At 44.6% G+C, this 24,684-nt stretch overlaps 2 protein-coding genes across 7 annotated transcripts in view; both read right to left on the reverse strand.

Moving 5' to 3' along the window:
- Positions 1-1,858: 1,858 nt before the first annotated feature.
- On the reverse strand, positions 1,859-6,219 carry LOC121706946 (WD repeat-containing protein 53-like). Its single transcript, XM_042089103.1, has 4 exons — positions 5,731-6,219; positions 2,450-2,579; positions 2,080-2,352; positions 1,859-2,010 (listed from the first exon to the last, which is right to left on the reverse strand). The coding sequence occupies exons 1-4, from the start codon at positions 6,217-6,219 to the stop codon at positions 1,859-1,861; spliced, it is 1,044 nt and encodes a 347-aa protein (XP_041945037.1).
- A 13,858-nt stretch (positions 6,220-20,077) lies between these two features.
- Positions 20,078-24,684, reverse strand: part of LOC121706374 (alpha-2-macroglobulin-like protein 1) — a 39,672-nt gene continuing 35,065 nt past the window's right edge. For all 6 annotated transcript variants that reach the window (XM_042088022.1, XM_042088019.1, XM_042088021.1 and 3 more), the window contains exons 28-37: positions 24,487-24,564; positions 24,164-24,314; positions 23,288-23,478; positions 22,219-22,434; positions 21,995-22,131; positions 21,728-21,809; positions 20,643-20,711; positions 20,437-20,542; positions 20,288-20,326; positions 20,078-20,189 (exon numbers count right to left, since the gene is read on the reverse strand). In XM_042088022.1, the coding sequence (XP_041943956.1) occupies positions 20,158-20,189; positions 20,288-20,326; positions 20,437-20,542; positions 20,643-20,711; positions 21,728-21,809; positions 21,995-22,131; positions 22,219-22,434; positions 23,288-23,478; positions 24,164-24,314; positions 24,487-24,564 (1,101 nt within the window). In that variant the 3' untranslated portion in view covers positions 20,078-20,157. The remainder of the gene's footprint in view (positions 20,190-20,287; positions 20,327-20,436; positions 20,543-20,642; positions 20,712-21,727; positions 21,810-21,994; positions 22,132-22,218; positions 22,435-23,287; positions 23,479-24,163; positions 24,315-24,486; positions 24,565-24,684) is intronic.

Genomic DNA, 24,684 nt, shown 5'->3' on the forward strand with positions numbered 1-24,684 from the left:
GTGGGCGTGCTCAGCAACGTCCTTCGCTGCGAGCCTTACTGGCAGTCTGATGTGCAAGAAATGTAGGCCTATTCCCTTCACTTGAGAGTGGACGACTTAATGTAAAATGACATGTGCAGCCATGGGCATTTAATTCAGCGTGTTTGTGTTCTGTGTGTGTGAATGACGAAGAGAAGTCCATGGTGCAGTGCGAAAGTTAGAATAGGCCTATTAGGCCAGTCAATCTAGCCCAAAAAGAAAATTGCAACAGAAATGCCTTATCGTTTTTATTGGTCCTAATACCCTCCTGAATCATATACTAAAAGTCTTCCGCCGAGGATGGAGTGGAACATATTTTTTTTTTATTATTTTTTTAGATTAAAGGCCAAAGTTGTGCTCAACACTCTAATAGGGGGGGGAATAATTTATATCACTATGAAACTTCTCCAGTTGATTAATGACATCATACCAAAGACAAAATGTATTACAAGTTTTTGAGATTTTATGTTTATATATGCAAATTAACAGCAGCACCTGTACCGTGGTGGAACACAGCAGCTGTTCCGGAGCATAGGGTAGCGTAGGGGGAGTGAATCCAGTAAATGGTGGCAAAGATCTGTTTGACCAACCTTCTACTTGAGTACGTTTTCAACTCACTCCTACAGTGTGTTAGTTAGAACATATTCTCGTCATGGAATGGATACACAGTAAACATACACTCTAACACTACACCTGTTTTGTAATCATTTATCAGTGACACACAACTACACCTGTTTATAATCATTTATCAGTGATACTACACCTGTTTATAATCATTTATCAGTGAGATACTACACCTGTTCAAAATTAGCATCACTGGAACAAAGAACCTACTGAAATACACAAGACACATAAAAACTACACACACACGGCTATCATAAAAAATATAACACACACAAACACAAGGCTTTCCTAAAAATATAACACACACACACACACAAGGCTTTCCTAAAAATATAACACACACACACACACACAAGGCTTTCTTAAAAATATAACACACACACACACACACACAAGACTTTCCTAAAGTATATAACAAACACACACACAAGTCTTTCATAAAGAATATAACACACACAAGGCTTTCTGCCAGAGGCACAGTTTTTGTTTTTATTCAAAGCCAGTGATGTCAGATAAGATTGAACGGGTTGATATGTTGCCCCAAACTAAGATCCCAGCCAATCAGGGCTCACTGATCTAAGATCCCAGCCAATCAGGATTCACTGACCAGGAGCCAGTAGTTCTGCTGCAGGTGAGTCTCGTGCTGCAGGTGAGTCTCGTGCTGCACACACTTCAGGTGCAGTGAGCTCCATCAGGGGCACACATCATCATCATCATCATCATCATCATCATCACACACACACACACACATCAGGACATCACCACCATCATCACCGCCGCCGCCATCACACACACACACACACACACACACGTCAGGTCATCACCACCATCATCATCACCATCACACACACACACACATATCAGGTCATCACCATCATCATCATCATCACCATCACACACACACATACATACAAACACACACACACACAGACAAACACACACACACACAGACTCATCACCTCTCTTTCTGTTAGAAATACTTTGTGAATGTTGCAGCCCACAGTTTATTACCTTTCACTAATAAACACACACTCTAGAGCGCGGTCAGGGGGTACACGTATAAATCAGCGCTCTGATCGGCCAGTAGGGGGCAGCACTAGAGGGTCAGGGGGTACACGTATAGATCGGCCCTCTGGTCGGCCAGTAGGGGGCAGCACTAGAGGGTCAGGGGGTACACGTATAGATCGGCGCTCTGGTCGGCCAGTAGGGGGCAGCACTAGAGGGTCAGGGGGTACACGTATAGATCGGCGCTCTGGTCGGCCACCACCACGCTGGGTGTGCCCTGGAGCAGGGCGGGGCAGACCCAGTTCACTTTGTCCGTGTGTGTGAAGCTGAGAGCGGGTCCGGTACTCTCCTGTGTCCCTGGGCCTGCCCCACACACACCCGCCTCGGCCCCCTCACACACACCCTCCCCCGCGGCTGCACTCTCTGGGCCACCTGCATGCTCCTCCCCCAGGGGCGTGGCTGTGGCTGGTGGGTGTCGGCCCTTCGGCCTGATTCTGGCTTTCCTGCGGCTGGCTGGCGGTCGGCTGCTGTTGCTGGCCTTGGCCTCCGGGGGGCGCGCGTGAGCGCTGACGTCCCACAGGGCCACCAGGCCGTCGTTGCCGGCGGAGAGCAGCCAGTAGGGGTGCGGCAGGAAGTGGACGAAGTGGGCCTGCGAGGCGCCCTGGCTGTGGCCCTGTAGCGCCCCCTGGTGGTCCAGATGAGACCCTGTGCCCACGCGCAGCAGGTGCAGACGGCCATCCTCGGCAGCGCAGGCCAGCAGATCCCCACAGGAGGAGGCGGATGGGCCTGCGGGGGGTTGAACTGGATGGGCAGTGGGCCAGCGGGGGGTTGAACAGCTGACCGGGACGACCCGCCTGTTCCGCCTGCTCATGGGAGTCCTGCAGGTCCACTGCCCACAGCGGCCGAGTCTTCTGCAGGTTCCACAGCAGCACCTGCAACACACACGTTTAGTTGCCATAAAATGGTCACGACGCTGTAGGAATGGCAGCATAGCTACGCCGTGGAGTTGACGTAGAAGCATGTTGAGCCCTTAAAGTTTAACACCATGACCTGCACGAGGGGTAAAGGAGTATCTAATAGCAGTAAAGTTTAACACCATGACGTGCACATTAGGAGTATCTAATAGCAGTAAAGTTTAACACCATGACGTGCACATTAGGAGTATCTAATAGCAGTAAAGTTTAACACCATGACGTGCACATTAGGAGTATCTAATAGCAGTAAAGTTTAACACCATGACGTGCACATTAGGAGTATCTAATAGCAGTGAAGTTTAACACCATGACGTGCACATTAGGAGTATCTAATAGCAGTAAAGTTTAACACCATGACGTGCACATTAGGAGTATCTAATAGCAGTAAAGTTTAACACCATGACGTGCACATTAGGGGCAAAGGTAACACCTGCGCTTACAGATGAAGAGGCTACCAATCATAGCTGACCCTCTCCCAGAGCATCTGTTTACTGTGTGTGCTATTGAGCATGTTTACTGTGTGTGCTATTGAGCACGTTTACTGTGTGTGCTATTGAGCATCTGTTTACTGTGTGTGCTATTGAGCATGTTTACTGTGTGTGCTATTGAGCATGTTTACTGTGTGTGCTATTGAGCACGTTTACTGTGTGTGCTATTGAGCATGTTTACTGTGTGTGCTATTGAGCATCTGTTTACTGTGTGTGCTATTGAGCATGTTTACTGTGTGCTATTGAGCATCTGTTTACTGTGTGCTATTGAGCATGTTTACTGTATGTGCTACTGAGCATCTGTTTACGGTGTGTGCTATTGAGCATCTGTTTACTGTGTGTGCTATTGACCGATCCCAAGCCCCTCCTCCCATTGTCAGTCCCATAGTTACTGTTGCTAAGTCGGACAAGTTTGCAGGAAAGTGTGCGAGAACGCGTGTTCAACATGGGGACGCAGCACTCCCATTTAGCCGAGTGCAACAGTGTATGCTGGATTTCTGGGGGTCAAGTAATCTTGACATATTCAAAAAACAGAGGCCAGAAAGGCCTTCAGTATGCAGATGTACACATTCACAATGTCTGCTGTTATCAACGAGGTGGAACACCACAAATTGAGGACAAACAAATCCGGTGTCGTGGATCTTAATGGGATGCATGTTAACTGGGGATAAACAATTAGCACGTTATCACGAGCAGGTAGTTTACCTTATTTGCTGCAGATGTGACTGATTCAATAAACAGGTCTGTGCAAAAATATGGTGTTGACGTGTCCATAACAAAATCTAACCATATTTCGAGGATTAATAGAAGACGGGACCAAGTGCTGCAGATCCAAGTTCCCACGCAACTTGGGAGAGTGACTAGCCAAGCAGCTCATGTTGGGGAGGTGGAGAGATAGCTTCTCTTCGGTAGGCCGATAGCCTACTTATTATTTTGAATGGCTGCTTTAGAAGGAAGAGTTCAAATAAACATGATACAAGTGTATTGAAAAAAAAAACCACTCCGAGTTCAAACCCATGCCTATCACGTTTGACATATCTGCAGTTTGCAGACGTGATTTGTCTTGCACTAGACTTGCCCGCTTATGCTATAATTAATTTAAACGTGGGCAATGTAGTAGCCTTTGTCTAATATGGGCGATTTCGAGACTGCATAGTTTTGAATCTGCACATGATTCGATCTTTAGAAGACATTGGCTATCTCTCGTTCAGCCATCAATAATGCATCGCAGTATAGGCTATTATTGCGTTTGTTGAAAAAATGATCATTAGCTTATTTCTGTGAACAGTCTTCTATCCCAAGTTAAACATGGCAAGGTAGCAAAGCTGAAAGTATTCTTGTTGTGTGTAAGGCGATACGTGATTGAAGGTGTATTCTTTTGCGCGTCTTCCAATCGTATGAATATGCGAGTTCAGTTCCTGCAAGGTAGGTATAATTTTTTGCGTAGGCTTATGTTGTCGTTTCATCAGTGGAAACCATATTTAGTTATGTTTTTGTGTGTAGCCTAGTTATGAACACAAATAAAGGGAACATTTTCGTACACACTCAGATTTCTTTACTGAAAAGTAGCAGCCTATCCAAAGTTATGCAAAGGTTGTTATGCAAAGTTAGGCCTATGTGTGTTAACGTTTCACACGGTCAGGATATCGGATGTCACTTCTACAAGTATCCCAGGCTTATCTTTGAACCTTTTTGAGCTCTTTAGTTATTTAGTTACTTAAGCTACTCGCAAAAGAAGCATTATAGCATTCGCATAACTGGCGTATTGTCATACCGAATGGCCACTAGAAATTTCAAAATTGACCGAGGTTGACCGAGGTCCTCCGAAGTCCTCATTGTGACATAGCAAAAGGGGGCGGGGCTTGGGATCGGTCAATTGAGCATGTTTACTGTGTGCTATTGAGCATCTGTTTACTGTGTGCTATTGAGCATGTTTACTGTGTGTGCTACTGAGCATCTGTTTACTGTGTGTGCTATTGAGCATCTGTTTACTGTGTGTGCTATTGAGCATCTGTGTACTGTGTGTGCTATTGAGCATGTTTACTGTGTGTGCTATTGAGCATCTGTTTATACTGTGTGCTATTGAGCATCTGTTTATACTGTGTGTGCTATTGAGCATCTGTGTACTGTGTGTGCTATTGAGCATGTTTACTGTGTGTGCTATTGAGCATCTGTGCTGGCGGGTAACGGATGAGAACCAAAACGGTTTTGATATTAACACGGGTGACGGGTCGGATCTGGTGCTGAACTTGGCAGGTGTGGGCATGGACCTGTGCAGGACTCTGGAGCAGAGTGACCCGTGCTCTGATCTGCGCAGGCCAATTCTTCTGACCAGTGCTAATCATTCGTGTTTGGAGTCGAGTTGAATACAGTTCCTCTGGAGTTGTGGGCATTGAGATGTATTTGTCTGCTGATGTGATGGTTGTATGATGTGATGGTTGTAAGCAAGTAAGTAAGTGTAAGTAAGTCTTTGGGCAACCAGAGAGCATCGGTGACACATACATAAAAAAGATGTCATACAAGCTACAACAATTATAGACCATTTTACATAGACTCACTATACATCGTACATAGTACATGGAACACAGGCATTACCCAAGCACACACACACACACCCTTACCTGCATGTCGAGTCCAGCAGACACCAGGCTTTGCGGTCTTTGCGGTCGGAAGGCGACAGATGAGCAGATGTTTGTGTGTCTGCGCAGCGTGCGGACAACTTTCCCGTTCTGCACCTCCACGATCCTCACGGCGCCCGAGTCGTCACCCGCAGCCAGCATGGTGCCCGTATCGTTGAACGACAGCCCGTTAATCTCATCTTCACCGATTCCGCTCAGATGCTCTACGGGCTCTTTCAGGTTCCTGGGGTCCAACACACTCACCGCCTCCCCGTGCGGTACGTACAGGAGGCCGGGCGCCGCTGGGGAGAGGATCAGCACTGCGTCCATGATGCGCATGATCAGGTGAGGCGGCTTCCCCAGCTTCCGCACTGTGGCGATGTCCGCCGGCTTTATAGTCTGGACACAGGACGACAAAACAACGAAATCAGACCAGCGATCTACAATGGGATGGTGCACACTGACATAGCACGCAATATAACCACTGACCATTTGGTCAATTATTTTGGTCAGTTATTATTTTTTACATGTGTATGCACATATAAAATTCGATATAATGTTTACAAAAAAGATTATACAACAATTGGGTTCTATGGAACTATTTATTTGTTTCTGATTGGCCGAGAGACTTTCCATGAGTTGGAATATCCCTGGACATTTCAACTCAGACTTTGCACAGCTAATAATAAATCACTCCGCGATACAATGCGAAGATTTGACACAATTTGACGTATAATTAAGCAATATAGCACGAGTGAGAGTGGGCCTCCGGCCTCGTGGCTACGGCCGAACAACACCCGTGGGAATATCCATGACCAACCCCACTCTCACTCGTGCTATATTGCTTAATTATACGGGATTTTGGTGGGGGGTTGGTGTGTTTGTGTGTGTGTGTGTGTGTGGGGGGGGGGGGGGTTGTGTTCAAATGTTACCATTTTATGCGTATGCACTGTACGCACTTTATAAATAAAACACAAGATAGGAAAGATTATGTGGTTGGATGTAGGGCCCTCTAGGTCCCATTAAACCTGAGGCCCCCTAAGTGCCTTGAAAAGGTCCTGTGTGTATCTGTAGTGTGTATCTGTAGTGTGTAGTGTGTATCTGTAGTGTGTGTGTATCTGTAGTGTGTAGTGTGTACCTGTAGTGTGTATCTGTAGGGTGTATCTGTAGTGTGTAGGGTGTGTACCTGTAGTGTGTAGTGTGTACCTGTAGTGTGTAGTGTGTACCTGTAGTGTGTACCTGTAGTGTGTATGTGTAGTGTGTAGTGTGCACCTGTAGTGTGTAGTGTGCACCTGTAGTGTGTAGTGTGTATGTGTAGTGTGCACCTGTAGTGTGTAGTGTGTATGTGTAGTGTGCACCTGTAGTGTGCAGTGTGTGTGTGTACCTGTAGTGTGTAGTGTGCACCTGTAGTGTGTATGTGTAGTGTGCACCTGCAGTGTGTAGTGTGTATGTGTAGTGTGTGTGTGTAGTGTGTAGTGTACACCTGTAGTGTGTAGTGTGCACCTGTAGTGTGCACCTGTAGTGTGTAGTGTGTACCTGTAGTGTGTAGTGTGTATGTGTAGTGTGTACCTGTAGTGTGTAGTGTGCACCTGTAGTGTGTATGTGTAGTGTGCACGTGTAGTGTGCACCTGTAGTGTGTAGTGTGTATGTGTAGTGTGCACCTGTAGTGTGTAGTGTGTATGTGTAGTGTGTAGTGTGCACCTGTAGTGTGCAGTGTGTGTGTGTACCTGTAGTGTGTGTAGTGTGCACCTGTAGTGTGTATGTGTAGTGTGCACCTGTAGTGTGTATGTGTAGTGTGTGTGTGTAGTGTGTAGTGTACACCTGTAGTGTGCACCTGTAGTGTGCACCTGTAGTGTGTAGTGTGTAGTGTGTATCTATAGTGTGTAGGGTGTGTACCTGTAGTGTGTAGTGTGCACCTGTAGTGTGTAGTGTGTACCTGTAGTGTGTAGTGTGTATGTGTAGTGTGTACCTGTAGTGTGTAGTGTGCACCTGTAGTGTGTACCTGTAGTGTGTAGTGTGCACCTGTAGTGTGTATGTGTAGTGTGCACGTGTAGTGTGCACCTGCAGTGTGTACCTGTAGTGTGTAGTGTGTATGTGTAGTGTGCACCTGTAGTGTGTAGTGTGTATGTGTAGTGTGTAGTGTGCACCTGTAGTGCGCAGTGTGTGTGTGTACCTGTAGTGTGTAGGGTGCACCTGTATTGTGTAGTGTGCACCTGTAGTGTGTATGTGTAGTGTGTATGTGTAGTGTGCACCTGTAGTGTGTAGTGTGTATCTATAGTGTGTAGGGTGTGTACCTGTAGTGTGTAGTGTGCACCTGTAGTGTGTAGTGTGCACCTGTAGTGTGTAGTGTGTATGTGTAGTGTGTAGTGTGCACCTGTAGTGTGCAGTGTGTGTGTGTACCTGTAGTGTGTAGTGTGCACCTGTAGTGTGTATGTGTAGTGTGCACCTGTAGTGTGTAGTGTGTATGTGTAGTGTGTGTGTGTAGTGTGTAGTGTACACCTGTAGTGTGTAGTGTGCACATGTAGTGTGCACCTGTAGTGTGTAGTGTGTAGTGTGTATGTGTAGTGTGTAGTGTGTATCTATAGTGTGTAGGGTGTGTACCTGTAGTGTGTAGTGTGTACCTGTAGTGTGTAGTGTGCACCTGTAGTGTGTAGTGTGTAGTGTGTATGTGTAGTGTGTACCTGTAGTGTGTAGTGTGCACCTGTAGTGTGTATGTGTAGTGTGCACGTGTAGTGTGCACCTGTAGTGTGTACCTGTAGTGTGTATGTGTAGTGTGCACCTGTAGTGTGTAGTGTGTACCTGTAGTGTGTAGTGTGCACCTGTAGTGTGTAGTGTGTGTGTGTAGTGTGTAGTGTACACCTGTAGTGTGTAGTGTGCACCTGTAGTGTGTATGTGTAGTGTGTAGTGTGTATCTATAGTGTGTAGGGTGTGTACCTGTAGTGTGTAGTGTGCACCTGTAGTGTGTAGTGTGTATGTGTAGTGTGTACTGTGTATGTGTAGTGTGTAGTGTGTACCTGTAGTGTGTAGTGTGCACCTGTAGTGTGTATGTGTAGTGTGCACGTGTAGTGTGCACCTGCAGTGTGTACCTGTAGTGTGTAGTGTGTATGTGTAGTGTGCACCTGTAGTGTGTAGTGTGTATGTGTAGTGTGTAGTGTGCACCTGTAGTGCGCAGTGTGTGTGTGTGTACCTGTAGTGTGTAGTGTGCACCTGTAGTGTGTAGTGTGCAACTGTAGTGTGTACCTGTAGTGTGTAGTGTGTATGTGTAGTGTGTAGTGTGCACCTGTAGTGTGTAGTGTGTATTGTGTAGTGTGTAGTGTGCACCTGTAGTGTGTAGTGTGTATGTGTAGTGTGCACCTGTAGTGTGTAGTGTGTATGTGTAGTGTGTACATTTAGTGTGTAGTGTGTAGTGTGTATGTGTAGTGTGTATCTATAGTGTGTAGGGTGTGTACCTGTAGTGTGTAGTGTGTACCTGTAGTGTGTAGTGTGTACCTGTAGTGTGTAGTGTGTATGTGTAGTGTGTAGTGTGTACCTGTAGTGTGTAGTGTGCACCTGTAGTGTGTATGTGTAGTGTGCATGTGTAGTGTGCACCTGTAGTGTGTACCTGTAGTGTGTAGTGTGTATGTGTAGTGTGCACCTGTAGTGTGTACCTGTAGTGTGTAGTGTGTATGTGTAGTGTGCACCTGTAGTGCGCAGTGTGTGTGTGTACCTGTAGTGTGTAGTGTGCACCTGTATTGTGTAGTGTGCACCTGTAGTGTGTAGTGTGCAACTGTAGTGTGTATGTGTAGTGTGCACCTGTAGTGTGTATGTGTAGTGTGTGTGTGTAGTGTGTAGTGTGTATTGTGTAGTGTGTAGTGTGCACCTGTAGTGTGTAGTGTGTATGTATAGTGTGCACCTGTAGTGTGTAGTGTGTATGTGTAGTGTGCACCTTTAGTGTGTAGTGTGTAGTGTGTATGTGTAGTGTGCACCTGTAGTGTGTATGTGTAGTTTAATCTGTATTTATAAAAAAAAATTCTGTGGATTAGATGGAAGTGTTAAAATTATGATCGATAGTCTAATAATGCCATTATTAAGTGAAGAGTACCTGATGACTTGTTCAGGACTTGAAAAAGATTGGGACTTGGACTTGGACTCGACTTGGCTTTGATGAGACTTGGACTTGGACTCGACTTGCCCTTCTCTCTATTCACTTGGGACTTGACTTGGACTTGAGTGCTAAGACTTGGGACTTACTTGTGACTTGCCAAACAGTGACTTGGTCCCACCTCTGGTGCATAGGCTACAGGATTACGGCTGGCGGCGCCACTGACCAAGGCCACAGTAGCCTGTGAACCTCTGATTTTCAAAGGGGAATCACGGCCAATGCAGGGGGCAACTCTTCTCTTCAATTTCCCTTCCAAATTACTTTTTATTGTCTGAAGACATCTATCGCAAGAATCTAACATTCTAAGCAACAGCAAAGCAAATGCAAGCTAACCAAAGTGCAGTCGGTTCTGGTTTTGGAAATCACACACTTGCTGAAAGGTCTCATCTCATGGTTTCTTCATTAATGTTGCAGTGGTCTGTAGTGTTGATGAATGCCCTGTGAGCCGGTTCTGGTGAAAAAAATGCTCCTGCGTCTGTTTCATGCTGTTCTAGTTTGGTGGGGAAGGTGGGCGGGGAGGAACGACTGGATTTCGCCTCTAGTCATGAATATTAATGACATGCTAATGAATTCACCTCTGATTGGCTAACAGTACTGTGACGCTTCCTCCAGTGCGTCCTCATCCGATTCTGCCTGTGCTCCATATTCAACTTTACAGTGCTAAAACCTGGCTAAAACTCGAGTCAAAACTGTTGCACAAAATGTCTTCGGAGATACAACTTCATGTGTTTGATCCTAGTATTCGAGTAGGAAGAAGAACCGCTTCCTGATCGTTTGTCGGTGAACGTTGGTTTAATAGAATGGTAACAATTGCCTGTCAGCTTAAAATTTCTCCTAAAAGAGGTAAACGTTTGTGACAATCGTCATCTTGCTTTCAAGTAATAAACAGTTGGAAACGTTTTAAAATAAAGACCTATTTCTTTACACAGTCAAAAGTCTTTGCAATCTTCCTAGTAGATATTTTACTTCACAACACAGGTAAGCACCCTAAATGCAGTTCAGCCACTGACCTAGCCTGCTAATGCTATCGGAATAGCTAGATAGTTATGGTTTGAATTCCATGATACTATCATTGAAAGACCACTTGGTCATAGCCCAATATATATATAGATCTAAATGCAAACACGCCTACCTAGCTATATTTTGCTGGAATTGTACCAGAATGCCTACAGAAGCAGAGAATGTGTGCTGCAAGACTTCTCCGGTAATGAGAACTATGGCTTTGATAGCCTGACATTGGCAGGTTAGCCTACTCTAGTTGTTTTCCGTCACGTATGACAGAAAAAGTAGCCTAAATATTACAGTAATCTTATAGGAACACTATAGTATTTGGACATACTATAAGACTACTATATAGAAAAACTATAGCGGTTACAGGATATTATAGAGTTATTAGTAGTACTTCTACAGTATGTCCCAATTATTCCTATAAGATTACTATAATATTTTGTCCCAAATACTATAAGATTCCTATACTACTTTTTCGTAAGGAGATTGCTCATGTGGTTAGAAAAATGGGCAACACCAGTACCCCTGTTGTCTGTATGACCCTGTACCCAGGATTAGAACCAGTTTGCCTTAGCATAATGTACTCCCTTCAAAATGCACTAAACATTCGACTATGACGACTATGGCCCTCTGTGAGACAGAAGATATGAAAGGTAAGATAAACCTTTAGCTTAAAAGGGACAAAAACTGATGAAACTCCTAAAACAAATATACAAAACAGGTCAATTTTCTATAAACAACTTTTTATTATATTTACATACAGCAGTGGTACTCAAAGTGTGGTCCGCAAGCTCTCTCAAGTGTTCCACAAGTAGATGTGGTAAAATATAATAGATGAGTTGTTTGCAATATTGAACCAACTTGTATGTAAATCCAAACAGTTCTGCAACACTGATGTAACCTATGCCAGTTTAAATCATATGAATCCTCCGACACCATAAGCAAGGTGCAAAGACAATAAGCAAGGTGGTTCAGTAAGAAGGCCTATTGTGTAATATACTGTTGAAGTAGGTCTACTGTTTTTTTTTTTTTTGCTAGGTGGTCCATGAAACACTGACAAATAGTAATATTGCAGTCTATTAAAATAATGCAAACACAAAACAAGAACATCCAAACTATGCACAGAATTAACAATGTCCTTTTTTTGCCAGACAATGCAGACATCTGGCCTACAGATCCTTTGTAAGATAGTGCTGGGATTATTTAGGGAAAAAGGCCTGAGTTGTTGTTTCGGCTTGTATTGTCCTGGGGATCCGAAGGGACAACACACAAAACACATTCGTTGGCTGTGATGATTTTATTACATTGCTCTTTGATTGCGCTGGGCCATAGGTGGAGCCATCAGGTGTTATTGTGGAGATGTCGCTTTCATCCTCCTCCTCCTCTTGATCAACCCGAGGTCTTCTAGCTGGCCTTGGATGAACAGGCTTGATGGCAGTAGAGGTAGCAGGCCCCCATGCCCATGGTGTATCCGAAGTGCTTGTATCAATACTCATACTTTTCATGAAGTATTCTGTTTGGGTTCCTAAAGTAAATAAATGTGTATTACTGTCAAGTTACAATATACTTATAGTACACAGGACATTCACTATCTCACAAAACTGTACTGGCACAATGGAAACAAAAATATTTTAGTGACTGTGGTAAGGTGTATGATGTACTAAGTAGCACACCCACAAGAAGACATTCAGTAATATCAATTCTATCTGTTATGCAATTCATGGGTTTCATCAGGTCCATTTACACAGGTGTATTAATCAAGCACCATGCAGTCTGCATTCATAATCGAGGTGCTTGATTTTATACACCTGTGGAAAGTGACCTGAAGAAACCCATGAATTGACTTTCCAAAACATTGACGAGCACATAAGAACCTGTATTAGCCTACTAGAAAAAGACTTCTAGAAACTAACTAGCACAACAATAAAAGTTAGATCACAAACCTTTGCTTCTAACGTGATGACCTAATGTAGGCTAGAAAGCTGTGTAGCCTGACATGAGGATGTGCTCTGGAAGACATACAAAACACTAAGTAAACAGCAAGTAATCAAACAAAACATCATTGTATGTCAATGGCAAGAAGACAAATTAGACTGAAGTGTAAATACCTGAGCTCTAGTGATAGCAACTTAGCCTAATAGTGCAGGGGTATTTTTGATTTTCCCTGTTTAGACTAGAACAATACCCGTACTTAGTTGAGCATAAAATATTGTTGCTAATATTATTATTTGTGGTTTAACGCTTAGGTTTGAAGATTATAGGTTCAACAAGCTAAATCTCTGGGTAGTGTGGTCAATTTCTTATGAGTGTAGCTACACCAGGCACGTAACTGAAGCATTCCGTTCGCGTTATGTACTGCAACAATTAGCTTCCAATAGGCCTAATCAATGGAAGTAGCTACACCTGGCGTGTTAGTGGCCTGTAGGCTACGTTCGGGAAAATAGACCATTCCTCTAATGGATTTTACCAGAGCCCTTCCTATTAGGCATTCTCTGATTTTACACGTCGCGAACAGAACACTTCAGTTACGTGCCTGGTGTAGCTTCCTGTAATATAGGCTAGCCTAAGCCTAGCTCGTACCCTTTTCATGCATGCTAACGTGAAGAATATGAACATGCTATTTTGTAACAGACGTTAGGTGGAAAAGTTTGTTTGTACTTACAGCTGTGAGCTGGTGGTCAGAAATAAAACAGGCACGATTTTTTTTCCCGCCATGTTGGCAACTTGCTGTTAGCTCCTACTAGCTGCAGAGAGACAATCCCCTAGCCGCAAAATCTTCCAGTCTTCCTGTAGGCGGTCACAAGCCAAGGTGGGCGAGGCCATGAGTAGTCAGTTTCCCTTCGGCGTCATTGGGAAGGGCTCTTTCTGATTCGCTTGTTTTTCCGTGTATTTTCTTTCATTGGCTAATGCGGGCAATGATCATTTTCACGTGCAGCATGCATATGCAACTTGGAGTGAGCTATAGTATTTCGAAAGTAACAAGTATTAAACGGTTTCTCAGTGAATGTGACCTTGAAGGCCCACGCATAATAAGGCCTTCGCCTATCACTCCACACGCCCCTGTTGCACGTCACATTACTAGCTGATCCTGCCTTCTGGCTCCCCAAAATGCCGCATAATGTGAACAGATCAGCAGGCCTGCAAATTTTCACCTCGTTTTCAGACACATGTTGCGGCAAAAAGACGCCTCCTCTTCCCGCAAATTTAGCGTGATCTCTGTGTGAAAAGGCCTTTTGTTGAAGCATATCATACAGTGCAAATTCTTCTTGTTTTAGTGTTTAGTTAATAAGAAAGCATTGTCTCTACCTCAATATGAACTGCAAAGGATAGCCTAGGCTATAGGCACATTTTTTTTTTTTTTTGTCGGGTCAGGTTCGGGTAGTTAATAAGTACATATTTTTGAGGGTCGAGTGGGTGCAGATTAACTCTCCTGACAGGTCGGGTGGGTACGGATGTTAAAAAACCTTAACCGGTGCAACACTACTGTTGTGCATATTGTAATGCAGCGTTGAATGGATGAATAGCTTACATAAGGGTACCCCGCACTTTTCAAACCACACTCAAGCTTATGGTTATTGTCCCCACCACTTCTAAAAACAAACTGACGCCCTTGCCAGAGCCTGTCTACGGAGGTGGCACTAACCCTGCGTGAAATCATCATGTTTGATAGGTTGTTAATACATTCTGAAAACGTTACTGTTCTGATCAAGGTCATGCAAAATAAAGCTATCGACTCAATACGATTCCTAGTCTGCTTATCATGATCTGTTATTCGTGAAAAAAAATCTCATCTCGTCATGTTTTTAGTGTCTTCGTTGGCAGTTTCTTTCTTTTTCAAATATCTCAATAACAGCCAACAAACTCCCACAGTCAAACCAAAGTTAAGTCATGTTGAAAAGAGGCTGAACCTTGCAAACGATTTACATTTATAGACCACTGAAACCACGCATGAATCACATGTGAAAATGACCATCAGTTAGGTTGTGACTGGTTGGTTAAGAGCAAGATCTAACGCCCTCCTCCACCCGCGTACATCGGAACTAGCTCCCGGTTAGCATTAATAATCGTTTACTACTTAAACGGCACCGACAATCAAAAAATCCAGTGGAAACTAGATGGCAGAAGTGTGTAGGCCAGGGGTGGCCAACCAGTCCAGCATGAAGAGCCAAAAAAAAATTCAACACAACTCAAAAGAGCAAAGATATCTGACACATCACAAATTCCCCATCACTGAATGACTTATTAGCATGAGAAATGCTCCGATGTAACAACTGATAAGATGCCAATGTGACCGTGTCTGCTTCTCTGACTGACGTCTATGTATCCTACCTTTACCTTGTACTTGCGAAGGTCAGTGCCTTTGGGAAATGTTCAGGTTTGAAGCTTTATGCATCAGTTAAGTCTGGTATACCAAGTACCAAACTAACGTGTTAACCAAAATAACGTGTTTATGTTAAACCAGAAGGGTTATGCTAGCCTACAAAAAAGATTAATCCTCCCTTTGAATGTCCGTGTTCCTCTTTCTATTTAGGCTACTCTTAGCATCAGGGTTTTCCTGATTGCAACAGTAGCATTACACCTGGCTAAAGAAACAAATGTTTCTGCTTCTTTATGGGCTAGACTTCTATCCATAACATGACAGTAAAATTATTTTAATTTAAATATTGCAGCCTAACTATTGCCAGTACTATCAACTTATGAAAAGTATTTTCATGCAGAAGTTTTCTGATGATACTGCAATTGTGGGGTGTATCAGGAACGGGCAGGAGGAGGAGTACAGGAGCCTGGTGGAGGACTTTGTGCAATGGTGCAAACTCAATCATCTTCAACTTAACACTTCAAAGACCAAGGAGATGGTGGTGGATTTCCGCAGGTCTAAGCCCACTCTGCTACCAGTTCACATTGATGGGGTCAATGTGGAGGTGGTTAGCACCTACAAGTATCTGGGTCTCCACCTGGACAATAAACTGGACTGGTCAGCCAACACTGATGTACTCTACAAGAAAGGGCAGAGCAGGCTGTACTTCCTGAGGAGGCTGCGGTCCTTCAATGTGTGCAGTAAGCTCCTCAGGATGTTCTACCAGTCTGTTGTTGCCAGCGTCCTCTTCTATGCAGTAGTATGCTGGGGTGGAAGCACAAGGAAGAAGGATGTGGGGCGAATTGACAGGCTGGTAAGGAAAGCTGGCTCTGTAGTGGGAGCTGAACTGGAGTGGATCACTTCACTATCTGACAAAAGGACCCTGAACAAACTGATCAACATCTTGGACAATGAGTGTCACCCACTCCACAGCACTATTGTTAAACAGAAGAGCCTGATCAGCTGGAGACTTCGCTCACTGCCTTGCACAACTGACAGACTGAGAAAGTCATTTGTCCCCAGGGCCATTGAACTGTTCAATGCCTCACTTACGGGAAGAGGAGAGATAGACTTCTCTGCATAGTCTGTCTGCCTCCATGTTTGGTACTGTCTGTCCACTAGCCACTTGTACCACTGTCTTTATGCCTCACTGTTTGCGTGCTATATTAGCACATTAGCACATATGCATACCCCCCCCCCCCCCCCTCCATGCCACAGCCGAACTGTGGCCACACTTATACATTTTCTTAAATAGTTAAATATATAGATATATAGACTTTACTTTATTTCTGCATTGTTGCACTGTTGACTTACTCATTTGCACTATCACCATGACCACTATCACCATTGCACTACCACCATGACACTCATTCACACAGAGCACCTTAGAGCACCTTACCATACCTTACTATGCACAGAGAATCACAGGCTCAGTCCCTGCCTCAGTCATTGCAAGCGCCTCTGATTTATTAATCACCACTATGTGGATACTGTTTTTAGAATTTATTTAGATTAAGTGTTAGTATAATTTGTAATTTTGTTATTTGTATTTTAGTATATTTTTATATATTGTATTAAGTGTTAGTATAATTTGTATTTTATTATATTTAGCATATCCTTTATCTTCTACTGTCCTTACTGCTTAGTTGTGTTTTTATATATGATATACTTTAATTACTCTTCTGCTGTTAAAGAATGTGTTTGTGTTGTATGTATGCTGCTGAGACCTTGAATTTCCCCTGGGGATCAATAAAGTATCTATCTATCTGTTTTCATTTACTAGAAATATAGGCTATTTAAAAAAAAAAAAAAACTATAAATCCAAGGAGAAGTGACATCAGTTGAGCAGCCGCGAGCCGCACGAGAGGAGGCAAGGAGCCGCAGGTTGGCCACCCCTGGTGTAGGCCAATCGGCCCACCAGCTTTTTCTACTTTGTCACCTACAGAGTCTGACGGGTACGATCTTTCGAAATGCCATGTTATTTCCCATAGACATTTGACGACCGGAAGTTGGATGGATACGGAAGTTACGGAGGCGGGACTTATTCTGGAGAGGTCTATGGCAAGTGTAGTCACCACCGGCCGGGTGAATAAGGCGAAACTTCCGGTTTCTGAACTGGTTGCAGTTCCTTCTCTGGTTCCACGTGAGGGCGCTCGTCCACAAGTGCAGAATGAATGGAGGTCTATGGAGCTGTACCCCTCAAAATCCACTTTTCTCGGGATATGAAATATTTTTTTTGTTATATTTCAGGGGAGGCAAATAAAATAGGCCTACACACTGTTGACTATTATATTGTTTAAAGTCACTTAATTGTTCTAAAAAGCCTTTCAAACGTGTTAATGATGTCATTCATTAGCACAATGCTAGCGTGTTATGGGCAACAACGACCCAACCTGTAAGAAATAGAAAGGACAAGTACTTTCGACCTATAACCCATGTTGTTGTAAAAACTACAATCAAATCTGAGATTTCTCAAAGACAATCAGGTGAAGGAGACAAATTTGCTGTCTAGCTCCATAGACTCCCATTCATTTTTCACTCATGGCGATCGCCCCCAGTGGAACTCTGGTGGAACTAGATAGATAGATATATAGATAGATACTTTATTGATCCCCAAGGGGAAATTCAAGAAACCAAAATTCGGTACAATGGGACTTAATAGGGAGTGGCCAGGCTCTCCGTAGATGGGCTCTGTTTTAGCCTTAAAATTCTTTGTGAATACGGGCCCTGCTGGACTGAGAAATGAGCTTGCAGGAGTTAATTTGCCTCTGGTGCCAGACACAAAACACAGGGGCACATGGGGAGGAAAAGTCATCTCATCGCCCCCTACTGGTTGCGTTCCTACAGTTTGGCAAAATGAATGGGATTTTTGCTGTCTATGGATTTTCCATAGCTCGTTTTTTTAGAAAAAATATACAGGAACGTCACATATTACCAACCGTCATGTATGTCGACTCCAACCTCTTACGTGTAGGTCACTTAATATTCATTTCTATACAAACCAAGACAGCGGATTCCTAAAAAAACACTAGCACCTACACCATAAGTTTATCTAAATTAGCTATGTACCAAAAATTACATTTTACCGTGACTCGAAGAGCTGTAAAGTGTTGTAAGGCTGCGTACAAATCCACTTGGAGCTCCAGTGGAATTTGAATTGCGACGACGATAATTTGAGCGTATCGAGCGTATCTGTATTTCTACTCAGCGCCCCCTATAGAGCTTATACTGTATTTCTACTCAGCGCCCCCTATAGAGCGTATACTGTATTTCTTGATGATAATCCCTTTAATGGTTCCGTGTTCTTGCTCATTCTGCTGCTCTATACACTCTTCAGTCCAAATGTGGCACCCGAGGCCTTTATCCAATCACATTCAGCCCTCTGGATAAAGGCCCCAAACCAATCAATCACATTCAGCCCTCTGATTAGTTTGAGTGCCATGTGACCAACAGGCCCCACCTCTCATACCCTTTAGAATGTTCAGGGGACTTCTAGAGATGGAACTGAATAAGAATGTTGTGTCCAGCAGAGGGCCTCAGTAATGTAACTAATGTTGCTACATGAGAATGCTGTGTCCAGCGGAGGGCCTCAGTAATGTAACTAATGTTGCTACATGAGAATGCTGTGTCCAGCTGTGGGTACAGCAGCAAAGCAGTTATTGGATTTCCAACCGAGTCAACCCTGACGAGTCATGGGTGAGGGCCCCAGGATATTCTCTTACAAATAAAGATGTGAACGCACTCATGGGCTCATTAGTATAGAAGGTTAAACATAAAGATCCAGGTTAAAAGGAGTTGTACCAAGTACAATGGGAAGGAGTAGATTTGCTGTTAATGTGTTTCTTCTTAAACCTAGGTACCACAGCTAGAAGAAAATACCAATCACTGCAAACATTGCCAAGTGACGTCAAACCCACTTCTCAGCAGCGTGGCCCACTTGCCCACTTCTCTTCTCAACCACTTCTATTAAGCTCAAGTTGCAAGGCAAATTTAAAATCATAATAAAAACCACCTGTCCGTAGCAGGAGCTGCTACTGATATGTTTTGATACCATCTCAAGTCCCTGATGATCACCGCTTGTGGATATTATGGATCAGGATGCCGTGAAGCCATATATAACAATGTTCCTTGTTTCATAATATTGTTTTCAACCATATTCCTTCATAAAATGACAATGCTGAGCTCTACATCCCTGTTGAAAAAAACCAGCCTGACCAGCTAAAGGTGGTTTGCTGGTTGACCAGCTTGTTAGATAGATACAGTAGATAGAGATAGCTAGATAGATACTTTATTGATCCTCAAGGGGAAATTCAAGACCAGTTAACCAGCTTGTTTGACCACCCTATGATGGTTGACCTGCTAGACCAACAAAACTCTTGCGAAAACATAAATTCGGCTGGTTTTCCCAGCTTATGATGGTAATTCAGCCGGTTTTGTTTGTCGTACCACCTCAAGCTGGTCATTTTAGCTGGTGTTGCTGGTCTATAGTGCTGGTTTAACTGGCCATTCCAGTTTATGTTGGTCATTCTAGCAAACCAGCATGGCCAGCTTGACAGACTGGTCACAAGCATGACCATCTTGCACCAGCTGTATCCCACAAGACAGGCTGGTCACACCAGCATGACCAACTTCCTCAGATGGTCACGCCAGCATATCCAGCTGGTGGCCCAACCAGCAAAGTCCAGCAATAGCTGGAAGAAAACCAGCAAAGACCAGCAGAAGCTGGTTTCTTGCCGTTTTTTTCAGCAGGGATGTACGGTAATACTGTTTTCATTCATATTCTTTCATAAACATATTGTCTTCAACTGACAATCCTCTGAACAGTATGAACATGAGACAAATGCTAGGATTGCAGTATTTATTACAGATATACAATCAAACACATCAGCAAGTTAAAGAGTTGAAATGTCAAAATAATTTCCACTTAATGACCTCTTCCTTCTGCTGTCCCCTGACCTGCACAAGGGGAGGACACACACACACACACACACACACGTTAAATAGAATATTGGGACCTGTTGTTGTTCTTTAGAGGACTCAGCAGACTAACTGACCTGCACAAGGGGAGGAGTACTCAGCCTCAGCTTGGTCACCTGATTGAGAGAGAGAGATTTCATTGGTCAGGGGCTTACTAGCACTGCTGTATCCATGGCAATGTAATTATACATATATGTAATGCTGGTCTTGGTCTATGGAGTCTTACTGGTCTGGTAGTAGTCATACACCTTGACCCCTGCTGGCTTCAGGTTGGTGACTGGCAAATCCTGTTGGATGGTCAGTTCGTAGTCAACAGGTATATCCTTTCGAACCTGTTTGGAAATCAAAAGAAACACATCACATCAGATGGACAGAGCGCAAGTAGGTGCAGCATGTTTCAGTGAAAACCAGGATTCTTACAGATGGCCTTACCTCTGACAGATACACAAGGATGTGGTCATCTTTCCTGTCAACTCGGTCCACAAACATGCTGCCCTGAAGCTGTTAAAACACAGAACATTATAGATGGTGCACACACACACCAACACAGCGTCCATCAGCAACATTATGGATGGTGCACACAGCCTCCATCAGCAACATTATGGATGGTGCACACACACCAACACAGCTTCCATCAGCAACATTATGGATGGTGCACACACACACACACAGCTTCCATCAGCAACATTATGGATGGTGCACACACACCAACACAGCCTCCATCAGCAACATTATGGATGGTGCGCACACACACACACCAACACAGCCTCCATCAGCAACATTATGGATGGCGCGCGCACACACACACACACACACACACAGCTTCCATCAGCAACATTATGGATGGTGCACACACACACACACACACACACGCCCACCAACACAGCTTCCATCAGCAACATTATGGATGATGCACACACACCAACACAGCGTCCATCAGCAACATTATGGATGGTGCACACAGCCTCCATCAGCAACATTATGGATGGTGCACACACACCAACACAGCTTCCATCAGCAACATTATGGATGGTGCACACACACACACACACAGCTTCCATCAGCAACATTATGGATGGTGCACACACACCAACACAGCCTCCATCAGCAACATTATGGATGGTGCGCACACACACACACCAACACAGCCTCCATCAGCAACATTATGGATGGCGCGCGCACACACACACACACACACACACAGCTTCCATCAGCAACATTATGGATGGTGCACACACACACACACACACACACGCCCACCAACACAGCTTCCATCAGCAACATTATGGATGATGCACACACACCAACACAGCCTCCATCAGCAACATTATGGATGGTGCACACACACAAACACAGCCTCCATCAGCAACATTATGGATGGTGCACACACACACCAACACAGCCTCCATCAGCAACATTATGGATGGTGCACACACACACACACACACAACACAGCCTCCATCAGCAACATTATGGATGGTGCACACAGAGCAACAGATGTAGGAGGGACAACTTACTTTTTCAGCGTCAGCAGTGAAGCCAGATAAGATTTTCACATCTATTATCACCATGTTCGTGCTCTGCAGTGGTCCGTTATATCTGCACAAGAAAGGAGGAATAACTATTAGAACGGATGTGTATCTGCACAAGAAAGGAGGAATAACTATTAGAACGGATGCGGTCAGACTAGTTCAGTCAAAGAGAGCAGAAGCAGGCGCTGCATGGAGCTCCATACTGTACTGTGAAGGCCTGCTGCCCACACACACACACACACACACACATACTGGACTGTGATGTGGAGGCTGAAGGCCTGTTGCCCATCGGCCTTGTTGCACTGTCCCTCAGTCAGAGGCTTGGCTTGAGTCTTAATGCTCAGGGTTGAATGTTTACTGGGAGTGGGGATGTTGTAGAAGAGAGCGACCTGTTGAAGAGGGCGAGAGATGTGAAGAAATGTCACGGACAGAGTATCCATCATCAATAGTTTAGAAACAAGTTCTTTTCCACTGACCCCCACAGAAGCGCATGCAGAGCCCTTCACGTCCACGCTGTACTTCCCAGGAACGTGGCGCAGCGCCCTCTCCTGGTACAGCAGTGTGTTGTGCTGGTTCACATCAAACTGGTGTGTGTCGCCCCCTGCTGACCGCACGGTCACTGTGCCGGAGCCATGTGGGCTGAAGACCTTGGTGGCATACAGAGCCAGAGCCTGCAGTGCCACCACCGTGTCCTGAGAGAACACACACCCAGCCGTCAGCACACACACACACACACACACACACACACCCAGCCGTCAGCACACACACACACACACACACCCAGCAGTCAGCACACACACACACACACAGCAGTCAGCACACACACACACACACACACACCCAGCCGTCAGCACACACACACACACACACACACCCAGCAGTCAGCACACACACACACACACACACACACACACACACACACACACACACACACACACACACACACACACACAGCAGTCAGCACACACACACACACACACACACACACACCCAGCAGTCAGCACACACACACACACACACACACACACACACACACAGCAGTCAGCACACACACACACACACACACACACACACCCAGCAGTCAGCACACACACACACACACACACAGCAGTCAGCACACACACACACACACACACACACACCCAGCAGTCAGCACACACACACACACACACACACACACCCAGCAGTCAGCACACACACACACACACACCCAGCAGTCAGCACACACACACACACACACACAGCAGTCAGCACACACACACACACACACACACACAGCAGTCAGCACACACACACACACACACACACACACACACACACACACACAGCAGTCAGCACACACACACACACACACACACACACACACACACAGCAGTCAGCACACACACACACACCCAGCCGTCAGCACACACACACACACACACACACCCAGCCGTCAGCACACACACACACACACACACACCCAGCCGTCAGCACACACACACACACACACACACACACACACACACACACAAACAGCTTAGAAAGGAAAGGTGTGTGGAGCACCTGTGTGGAAGAGAAGCCTCCATACGGATTCTGCTGCTTCACCAGCCAGTTGACGATCCTGGAAGCATAGCCCAGGTCTGCAGCCGTCAGGGCGGGTTTGGTGAGAACAGCTAACAGCACATAAGCACTCGTCTCCACTGCCAGGGAATCAGCTTGCTCTGATGAGGACTGAGACCAGTGCAGGAGACTCCCTGAGAAGACATGAGCCGTAGGAGATAGACATTCAATTCAAGTTTATTTATATAGCACATTTCATATGCATACACAGACTCCAATGTGCTTTTAGAAAACATTATCAAATAGACATTAAAACACATTAATAGTAAAATAAAAAAATGGTACTAGAAATAAGAATTTCTGATAAAAGTAATAAAAATGAAAGTCGCCACACCAACTTGGAAAGACCTTCAATTTTAACCAAAAGCTGAGGCAAATAAATATGTTTTCAGTCTGTTTTTAAAAGAGTTCACTGATTGGGAAGATTTCAGTTCAGAAGGTAGGGAGTTCCAGAGAGTAGGGGCATAGTGACTAAAAGCACCATGAGCGGAACTAGTATTTATTCTCGGGATTCTCGGGGAGACCTTTGCTTGAGGACCGTAGGCATCTGGCTGGAGTATATGCAGTGATCATATCAGAGATATATGATGGGGCTAAGCCATTCAATGATTTAAAAACAATAAGAAGTATTTTAAAATCAATTCTTTGTTTTACTGGGAGCCAGTGTAGTGATTTTAGTACTGGCGATATGTGATCATATCTTCTCGTTGAAGACATGAGCCGTATGAGATAAAGACATGAGCCGTAGGAGATAAAGGCAGCAGATGCACGTGTTTGCTCATCTATGTCGGTTCTGGCACACTGCACAACGTGTCCTACCAGCAGAGGTCGCTACGCTGTCCAAGTGTTTCAGCAGCTCAGCTCGGAGGTCTGCTTCCCCAGCGAGGCTGAAGGTGTAGGCCAGCAGAGCGGTGGTGTAGGTGTTGGAGCGGTCACTGGCGGAGGACTTCAGGAACCTCATGGTTTCTTGCTGAAGTAATAAAAATAGATTATTTTTTAAACATTCTGGTCAAAGGTTATATTTCTCATGAGCGGTACAAAAGGGGTATGACTTTCTAGTCATGTTCAGACAGCTATGGAAAAGATAAAGCATCTCAATGAAACCTTTGATAGAGGAGATGGTTTGAGACAGATTTACCTACCGTAACAGTGCTCATATTCAGCTCAAGCATTGATGCAGCGATGTAAGCTGTTATTGTTACATCATCGCTTACACCCCCCTATAAAACAATGAAAAACTCTCATCAACACTGAAAACGATGGTTACGTATGTAACCACGGTTCTATGAATTTTGGATTTCCATCACATGCACGTGCAGGTCGAGTGTTTATCAACAAAG

The sequence above is a fragment of the Alosa sapidissima genome, chromosome 4 (assembly GCF_018492685.1).
Source record: "Alosa sapidissima isolate fAloSap1 chromosome 4, fAloSap1.pri, whole genome shotgun sequence".
Taxonomy (NCBI): domain Eukaryota; kingdom Metazoa; phylum Chordata; class Actinopteri; order Clupeiformes; family Clupeidae; genus Alosa; species Alosa sapidissima.